Below are 10,233 nucleotides of genomic sequence, written 5' to 3' on the forward strand. Positions count from 1 at the left end.
CAGAGAAGAAAAAAAAAAAAGAAATCCCTTCTTTCATTCTCTAAAATTGACATCAACTCCTCGAAATGCTCATTGTGCTGCTGCAATTTTTCACACACCCTGCAGTCTAACCACAGCAAGGGGAGACACAGCAGTGGTTATGACCCAACTTTCTGGCTAATTAAGGAGCTTGTCAAAGAGCTGCTTCTTTCCCTGGAAAGCCCAGGGCTGGAAATAAGTTGTTTCCTTGGCACGTGAGCGAGCCCATGGCACAGAGACATCATGGCATCCCGTTGGGTTGGGTTTGGCCATCCTATCCCTTCTTCTATACTGTTACAGAAGAATTCCATACAACATTCTACATTGTATTCTTATACTTGCATTTGTTGTGAGGAGAAGTGAAAACCTCAGTGTTGCAACTCAAACAGAGGTTGGAGCTTGATGATCCTTGTGGTCCCTTCCAACCCAAGCCATTCTATGATTCTATGAAATCAATATCTGATCCAACAGATAGCATAGAATCACAGTGATAGAATGGCCTGAGTTGAAAAGGACCACAAGGACCATCTGGTTTCAACCCCCTGCTGTGTGCAGGGTCACCAACCAGCAGACCAGGCTGCCCAGAGCCACATCCAGCCTGGCCTTGAATGCCTCCAGGGATGGGGCATGAGGACCTGCCTTGCCAAAGCTGGGAGCTGACACATACCCACAAACTGCCCAAAATTGAATCAAAACACTCAAAGGAAACCCTTTAAAACCTTGCAGATTGGGGAAAACTTTGTCTCCGTGCTGTTCACACATCCCCATTGCAGTGGTCCAAGCCAACAACAGCTGCACAGTTTGTGAAGAAGAAATGTTACATCGCCTGTGCTTAGACTGAAAATCCGGGATATCTCAAGGGGATGTAAGAAGGAAGGGGATGGACTCTTCAGCAGGTTGTGATGGGACAAGGTGAAATGGTTCCAAAATAAAAGAGGGGAGATTTAGATTGAGTAGGAAGAAGTTTTTTTACAGTAAGGGCAGTGAAGCACCGGCACAGGCTGCCTTGAGAGTGCTGGATGCCCCATCTCTGCAACATCCAAGTTCAGGCTGGACGGGGCTCTGAGCACGGATGGAGGAAGAGGAGGAAGAGGAGGAAGAGGAGGAAGAGGAGGAAGAGGAGGAAGAGGAGGAAGGCTCCCATCCCTCCCGGCGCTTCCAGGCCGTGCCGCGGGGTGGCAGCAGGCGTCTTCCGATGGCAACGGTAGGAGCCGATCTCCATCGGCCCTGGATGGAAGCATCCCTATGGATGTCGGACCGCTGGAAGGAGATAGGGATAAAACTCACCCCGTCCGCAGGCCAAATTTCGCCATATGCTAAGCTCGTGCCGTGAAAAAGATGCTGCTGTGATCATGGTTAGGACAGGAGGTAATGGCCTTAAGTTGTGCCACGGGAGTTTCGGGTTGGAGATTAGGGAATATTTCTCATCCAAAAGAGAGGTGATGCCCAGAGGGTGATGGGGTCACTGCCCTTAGAGGTGTGCAGTGTGGAAATGTGGCACTGAGGGATGTGCTCAGATGGCACGGTGGGATGGGTGAATGGTTGGACTGGATGATCTTAGAGGTTTTTTTCCAACCTGAATGATTCTCTGCTGCTGGAGGGGCTGGTTGAGAACACAGCTGTTTGTTATCATCTCCTGTTCTGCAAAGAGTTTTCTAAGGGGAAAAAGGCTCAGCAAGCCTTTCCAGCACTTCTCCATCCCTGTATCAAGGGCTTTGAAACCACCTGTTTGCAGGCACAGCTTACAGGTCACTCATTGCTCTTGCACGAGCTGCAGTAAAAAGCAAGATTTCACCCCTTGGGTGGCGATACAGGACAGAGCAAAGGGGCTGGAGATGCTGAGCAGTCAAATAGAGCTTTGAGAAGTATACCTGGGTGTCCTTGAAGACCTCACCTTGTTCTACCCAACTCCCTGCACCAAATCTGCATGGGCCAAGAAATTGTACCCTACTGCTCACCCCATTTCCTCTATCTTGCTATGAGGACAGCACCATCTGACATCCAGCGCTGTGAGCTCACAGTGGGATGCTGTGGGTCCTGCTGCCCTGACCAGCAAAAAGGAACAGGGAGCCTGCTGATCACCACAATGCCCTGCTTGTTGCACTGCAGAGACCTTTAAACATCAAGGCAACGTGACATTTTGGAAAGGAGAGATCTTAATAAGACATCTGAGCTTGATCATTCCATTCCCAGCAGCAATGCGCCGTAATTTATCACCAAAAGAAAGTGTGGGGACAACGTGGTGCAACACATCGAGGTCGATGAAAACATATGCCAGGCTCTATTCTCATTCATATGTCATCCCCTAGAGTTTTTATTAGCAATTTATTCTCTATTCTGCTCTCAATGCATGGGTTATTACAATATCTTCTGGCTTGACTGGAGCTGGGTGGCTGGGGGGGACAGCGCTGGGATCAGATCACCCCAATAATTCACATCACTGATGCTGTGTGTATGCACACCTACAAGTTGCACATCTCAGCCTGTCCTGAGAGACCTCTTCAACACATAAATACTCTTGTAAATGTTATATATTAGTAGTCATTGGCTTTTGACCCAATAGGTCTGGTCCCATCCAATGGTAATGGCCTTGAGTTGCACTGGAGGGGGTTCAGATTGGCACAGCTGCCCATGGAGGTGGTGGGGTCACCATCCCTGGAGGTGTTCAGTGTGAAGATGTGGCACTGAGGGATGTGGGCAGTGGGCAGGTGGGGTGGGCTGGGGGTGGGCTTGGTCCTTCAGGGTCCTTTTCCAACTTTAATGACTCTCTGATTCAGGGAAGCATCACTTTGAGAGGGGCAGAGTGAAATAAGCCTCATCTTCATGGTGATTTTCTAAACTTATTTGCAAGGCTGATATTGGGAAGAAAGGCAAATTAAATTCTAGAGAAAAGGAGGGGGAAAAAAAAAACAATAGAAAACAAAGCCAACCATCTTCTGACTGCAACAGAACCAAGCCAATGGACAAAGAAACCCCACAACATTTAAAAACTGAGGGAAAAAAAAAGTTTATGTGGAGCAGCTCTGCCCTCATCACCCTGTGGCCCCAAGACAGCAGCATGCCTTCCTCCATGCCACAAAACCCCCATCTCACTCCACGGGGTTCCCTCCCTCCCAGCCAAGCCCCCACTCCTCTGCTGGCTCCAAATTGCTTTAAGCATGGCTTAAATCCTGCTGACTTCCAGAGGACAGCCTGCAGGCATCCGGGATTGCCAAAGGAGTGGGGATGGAAGCAAAATGCACTGTGCAAGGAGGATGAGGGGCTCTTGGTGAGGATGCGTGGGGTTCATGTGTGGTTCTACCAAGGTGCAGGAGGGGGTTTTGGAGGGGAAGCTGGGTGTTGGTTTCAATATGGGCTGCAACAGAAGCAACCCCACGACGCTTTAAGCATCCCTTCCCTTCATTAGGAGTACATTCCCATGACCTGACCCATCAGACCTGTTGTCTTTATGGGTTTTTATGGGGAAAAATTCATCCAAGCAGAACCTTTGGACTTGGCAAGAACAGAGCAAGACCAAGCATGAGCCTGATTTTAATTCTATGCGGCTAGCAAGTGGCCAGCACCCCCTCCTCTGAGCATTTCCACCCTTTAGAAGTTAATTCTCCAGCAACTTTATTTTAGAGCAATTTCCAGTTCCCATTCTGCCCGCTGTGCTGGGCGATAAGTGCGGCTCGCCGGCTATCTGCCTGCCTCCAGTCTGGAGATAGTTCTACCTCTGCCCAGGATGGTAGGAAAGTGGGTCCCCGGATTACGATAAAGGCACGGGGTTATTTCATATGCTGAGCAGCCCTGCTAACTTCCCTCCCTTTCTACCAGCCTCTCACAGGCTATTTTCCATGCTGCTCTATCTCCTATCAATGGGAAGCAGTCAAGTAAAGGCTGCATGTTAGAGGAAAAGAGCCTTCTTTTGCAGATACTGCATCATCCAGAGCTAATGTAACCATGGGCTTAAAAAATGATAGAGGTAATGGTTTTAAATAAAAAAAAAAATACTAATCAAAACCAGCAAAGGTGCCTCAGACAGAAAGATTTTCATTTTAACAGGGAGGGAAAAAAAAATGCAATTAGATTCTTTTTGTTCCAGGAGAAGTAAGTTCTTTTTTTTCTTTTTTCTTTTTTTTTTGGGACCTTGTTAATTTGTTTTTCCTAACGCCGAGAAATAAGTTGTGAATGTTAAATATTGGCTTGCAGAACGGGGCCCCAAGCCCTGCTTTCCATTACGCCGGGCACGCATCCAGCGCCGCGACCGCGCCGAAGTCGAAGAGTTGCTTTGGATGTTGGCCAAAGTAATTCAGATCGAAATCTCATCCTTATTTGCGCTGTGGATCTGCGCAGCAGCACTTTGGGACCTTCTCCACGGTTGGGTTCTGAGCGTCGATGGGGCTGTGGGTGTCGCTGCTCATTGCAGGGGAGTTGGACCTCGTGGCCTTTAGGGCCCCTTCCAACTTGATCCGTGCTGTGATGGTCTCCGTAGACTCTAATGGTGCCAGAAGCAGGAGGTCACTCTGCAAACGTTTAAGTATAGCGAAAGCAAGCAAAACAATTCAATTACGTGCTTTCAACACTTTGTCACCTACGTCAAATATTAAAGCAAATCAGTTGATTATAGAGAGAACACGAAGAGAAATTAATGGGAGAGAAGAAAACCTCTCCCCTCCTTCCTAATGAAAATTCAGGAAATGAGAATTGACTCTTGGAGGAAAAAAAACCCTCCTACCTTATTTACGGGGTTTGTCAGCAGATTTTTTTCCCCTTGCTTTACGGTGCATTAGCAACTAGATTGTCTTTCATCTCACAGCCCTGAGCTGGTCTCAAGGAAAAGAATTCCTGTTTAAAAGCCAGCACCAAATTAAAGCGAGCTCCCCACCAAGGGGCTCTTCAGACCCAAAGCCTTCACGTTAAATTTGACGCTGTGTTTCCTCTCTTGCAGATCTCAAACACTTCTCCAGGCTTCATGGACAGCCAGCGTCTTTGGGAAGGATCTCCTGGAACTGATGATCAAAACTGGGAGCATCTTCCACACAACAGCATGATGGAGATGGTATCTATGGATGCCAGCTGCATCAATATATCTTCGTCATACAGATAGGATTTGTCCTACAGCTTGCTCCCACAGACTCAGAATCACAGAATCCTTAGTGCTGGAGGAGACCTTGGACATCAAGTCCAACCAGCAACTCGTCAGCCAGCTGTGGGGTTCCCACTAACAGAAGACCCCAAATGGAAGAACTTTGAGCACAAGAATCATAGAACCATTGGGGCTGGACAAGACTTCCAAGACTGTCGAGTCCAACCCCAACTCATCCCCTCTAACCACGTCCCTCAGTGCCACATCTCCATGTTCCTTGGGTCTCTACTCAAGTAGGAGGGGAAACCCATCCAGGAGCTGGGTGATGCCAATGGAACCCCACACCCTTGACTTCTCACCTCCAGACAGAGGTCCAGATGTTGATCACCCAATGTTTCTATTAGATCCCAGTGACAGCTGATTGCAATTTTAATATCTGTTTAATTATTCCACTGCCAACCCAAGCAGCAGTGATTATGGCATGAGATTAAGCACAACGAGGCTGAGCCGCGTGCAAATTTCCTTCTGTGTTTCTGAAGACTTATCTCCTTCAGACAAAAAAATTATGCATTTCGTAGATCGGGATTTTTCTCCTTTAATGTTTTGTCTCACAGCATAATCAGTATTATAGGATGAGGAAAAAATGGCTGGAAAAAAAAAAAAACAACAACATTTTAAAAGGAAGACAAAACGACACCGAGTTTCACATTAGGGAAGCAAACAGTGCTCTTACAATGGTGCTGAACCCCAAATGAGAAAGCATTTTTGCAGAAGCTCTTCCCACAGCACAAAAAAAGGCAATGACACCTCATTCCCAGCACTTCTGGGCACTGATATGGAAGAAGGATCACCTTCAGGATGCACCCATTGCTACCACCAAGCGGGGACAGCAGTTCCCCTTCTGATGTTGCCCAAGCTAATGGCATCCAGTTGGTCTCAAGTAATGCACCCTGACATTAACATGATAAAACCAACCCATAGAAGCCTTTTTTTTTTTCCTATTGAAAAAACACCTGGCCAAAAGTATTACCACCAAGGGCCTTAGCGGGGTGCAAGGGTGGGAGCCCTTAACTCAGTTGCCAATAAAACATTTTCCCCTCATTGTGGCAGCCTCTTCCCACCTCCTGACCTCTCCCATTGGGGGTAATTAGAAGCTACCTGGTGTGAATGGAAGGGAATTGAAGGTTGAGGTTTAACCTTTTCTTCCCCTGTGCTCATTTCATCCCTCTTCTTCAGGGCTGGAAGGGCCCAAAATTTCCATCTGGGTTTTGGGAAGGGATGTAAAGCCTTGCTTAAGTTGCTGCATGGCAGTTAGAAGGCAGAGACAGACCATGGTGGGGGATCAGTGAATCTCACACAGGTCCAGGAGAAACAGAACCCACGGGGAAACGAGGCAAGCATCACAAAAAGCAGAGGATGAAAGGAGCCAACAGCCCTCCCTGCTGCCTGCTGAGCACCCATACAGGTTCTGCAGGTTTGGAAATGACCAGGGAAGAGCTTTGCTTTGGGGAAAGTCAACTCAAATCCCACTCCATACAACATGATGTGAATGATTTAGATGCATTCAGCCCTTTTCCTCTACTATCCAGGATGAGGACAGGTCGAGGACCAACCCTAAGCCTAAAGCCCAGGATGTGGGGCCGCATCAGACCCTACACATGATGGAAAACCACCATCATCCTCTAGAGCTTGTGCACAACAACCAATATTATCCTGCTTTTACTAATTTCTATTCTCTAAGAACACCTGTTTTAGAAGAAACACCATTATCTCCTCATTGCCTGAGTAGAGTTTGTATAGAGTTTGTTTGTCTCTCCTGAGCTCATAGACCAAAGGCAGAAAAAAAAGAAAGCTATCAGGCTATTAGTATTTTAAAATAAATTAATTAAAAAAACCTAGCAATTGCATAGCTTTGCTCTATGGCTTCAAGACTATCAACACAGTAATATTATGATATGTATTTTTATCAGTATGTTTGCGGGGTTTTATAGTTGCTTTTTCTTCTTATTCATTTTTTAGGCTGTAGGGCTGGCTGCAGTCACCTGGGCTCAGTGCTGGAGCATTGGGTGGGATGGACAGTGCCGTGGTTTTGAATTCAAGTATTTTCAAGACACAGTTGATCTGGAAACCATGTGGGAGAAGAGGTAGAAGTCTCTGCAAATGCATTTTTTTGATCTGCCTTAACACTACCACTATAGAGAATTAAATGGAATTCATTTCTGTGATGAAGGAATTAATGGCAATATGGAGAATCAGGTTCAGGTAGGAGACTTGAATCCAAAGAAGGGAATAAAGCCTTGAAATTCAAATGAAAAAATTATTATATAAGCATAAAGGGAAGTTATTTTACACCTGTAAGACTAAATGTATAAATATGAAGCAACCTCTCCCTCTGGGAAGAGAGGATTGTGCTTTAATTCACCCAGACAAATATGCAGTTTGGTTCCATCTGATTCCTTACACTTCAAGAAAGACCAAACCAGCCCTTTGTGTTGTGTCTCTGCCATGCGCACAGCTCCTTCCAGGGCAGTATTGGTGGTGGATGGACCGTTGGACTGGATGATCTTAGAGGTCTTTTCCAACCCTAATGGTTGAGTGGTTTCCCTGGCTCTTGGCTGAGGTTTCATAAAGCCTGAGGTTAAAGGAGGTGAGTTGTAGCTGCAGTGGGGCTTCAGCCTTGGATTCAACCAGCTGTGGGTGCAATGGCTTTTGTGTGCCCAGCAGTGCAAGCAGGGAAGAGTGATATCTTTATGTGGGAGAGCACTGGAGTGGGACTAATGTGGGAGCTGGTGAGCTGCTTTTCCACATAATGAGGGATTTGAGTGTACATCCAGTGCAGGGGCATCTTGGCATATTTGATGGCAGGTGCTCTGTTTCCCTTAAAACAATGTTCTGAATGGGGACGGTTCAGTTGAAGAGGAAAATCCATCTTGCTTGCATCATCGTTGTGCTTCAGCATCTCCTCCCATCTCAATGCAAGTCATATGCCTGGCAGAAATCCTCCTCCCATGTGAGATGGGGCATGGGAGCGGGAGCACAGGGCTCCTGTTCTATGCAGAATAAACCCAATTAGTCCATGCACCCCGACAGAAGTAGAAGTGAGCCTTTCAGCAAGGAGGAGTTAATCTGCTTTAGTAAAACTAAGAGGAATAAAAGTTGGTGTGGAGCTGTAGAACATCTCAAAAGCCACTCAGAGGTTCAAAGAATGAACAAGGCCATTGCCAGCCTTATTATTTTGATTTGTTTAGTGAAAATACTTTGCTCATTCCATAGATGTTATGCTTTGATAAGGTAATTGCTCAAGGGCACAGCTTACATCCTATTAATACTGCACTGTGGGCAAATTAAACCTGAACCAGCAGAGAGGCAGAGCCCGGTGCTGTTGTGACACTTTGCCTTTTGTTTGGTGTCTGGATGGGGAGAGGAGTTGTGTTCTTGTTTTTTTTGTCTCAGGACAAAGATCAGAACTCCGGTTACGTGCATCAATTGGCAGCGTGGCCAACTGGGCTCTCTGCAGAACTGCAGGAGGATTTGCAGGGGCATTCTGCAATGAGAAGTGATGCAAGTTCTCCTTTAGAAGCAGGATGGAAGTGGGAAGTGTTTTCACCCAACCTCGGGGCTCCATGGTCAGATTGCATGGAACGTTCCTCCTCTCCAGCGCCGAAGTTGGGAGCATCCCTTGCAAATAATCCCTACGCAAGAGGAACGCAGAGCATTGATGCAAGCAAAGTGTTGAGGTCTGGAGCAGAGCACTCAGCCCTCAGCTTTCTTTTCCTGACCTCTTTTCTAACCCACCTGCAGCAAACAGTGCACTGAATTCAGTTTGCATCCCCACGTGTTGGCCAAAGGTCTTCGATAACCATTGGTTTTCGGGCTCTACCCACGAGATGGGTGCCGTGCTTCACCCTGGGGATCTGTAGGGTGCTGAAGCAATCATTGCTCCCAGACTGCATCTCCTCCATCTGTCAAATAACACAAACAACACATGAATTTTTGCAGCCTTGAGCATTCGTGGGCATTAACTTTGCTTCCCTGAGAAGGAGCTCTCAAACACGGTTCTGCTTTTCCAGCTTTCCTGCGCTTGCTTTGAGCTCTGCAAATATTCCTCCTCTCCTTTCTGGCTTCTCTGACAAAACAAACACTTCAGCCTCAATGTGTTCCTCTGCTTTTCTCCAATGGTCATTTTGAAAAATGCGGAAGTCCCTCTGAAATATTTTTTTTTAAATCCCCTGGTTTTCAAGGTGGATTTATCGCCCTTTAAAGAGAGATTTATTGGATAATCGCTTAAAAAAATAATGCTTATTACTCCAAGATCTCAAATGGAAAACCTTCCCACATTAGTAATCTTCTTGTAATTGCAGAAGGTAGCAACTTTTCATTAAATAATTCATCCCCAGGCGGTTTGGGGTTGGGTTTTTTTATTATTATTATTTTTTCCTGCATTTTCCCTACTTGTGGGGGAAAGCATCGGTGATTAAATCCTTCAGGTTTCAGCAGATGAGCTGCTGCTTGCTTATCATTGAAGGATTGCTCGTTTCCAGATCTGCGTTGCTCTAGAAATTGAATTTTGGGGGGGAAAAAGGGGGAAAAAAAAAGAAAAAGAAGGACTTTATTTGGGTTAATAGAGTGTCCATGGGAGCGCAGTGCACATTGGTGGGGTTGGAGATCCCCCAGTGCTCCTATCTGGGGGTTTAGGGCTAACCTGGATGTGCCTTTCTATAAGGGAGTATTAACACCCTGGGTGCATCGTCCTATAGGGCAGAATTAACCCCAAAGCCCTTTTGCTCCCATTGGGATCCCTTACGACCCCCCCACCCCATCCTCTGGCAGCACAGAAGTGAGATGCTCCCCAAAACCAGCCCCAACCCCATTCCCTTCTGCTTATGAGCTGCCTTTCAGCGCTGATTTACAGCCGTTCCCCCAAAGGGACCAGAGATATAGGGGCATTTATCAACCAGAAACATACCTTAGGAAACCATGGAGATGTGCAGGGAAGTGGGGAAGCAGGGAGGAATTCCGCCCTGCTCCTTTAAGCAGTTTCCTTGCTCCTTTTCCTGATTGATGCTTGTTTTAATCTATTGCTCGCTGCTCCCAGGAGAGAAAAGAAGGGGTCTCTCCTTTGTCAACGTGGGTAATGAAGCAGAGCA

At 46.7% G+C, this 10,233-nt stretch overlaps 1 protein-coding gene across 1 annotated transcript in view; it reads left to right on the forward strand.

The window, feature by feature from the left end:
• PAX7 (paired box protein Pax-7) overlaps positions 1-8,008 on the forward strand; it is a gene marked incomplete at both ends in the record, with an annotated part of 12,425 nt that extends 4,417 nt beyond the window's left edge. The window contains 1 exon segment of the mRNA NM_001303185.1: positions 7,998-8,008. Within this exon segment, the coding sequence (NP_001290114.1) occupies positions 7,998-8,008 (11 nt within the window).
• Positions 8,009-10,233: the final 2,225 nt, after the last annotated feature.

Source organism: Meleagris gallopavo, chromosome 23 (genome assembly GCF_000146605.3).
Source record: "Meleagris gallopavo isolate NT-WF06-2002-E0010 breed Aviagen turkey brand Nicholas breeding stock chromosome 23, Turkey_5.1, whole genome shotgun sequence".
Taxonomy (NCBI): domain Eukaryota; kingdom Metazoa; phylum Chordata; class Aves; order Galliformes; family Phasianidae; genus Meleagris; species Meleagris gallopavo.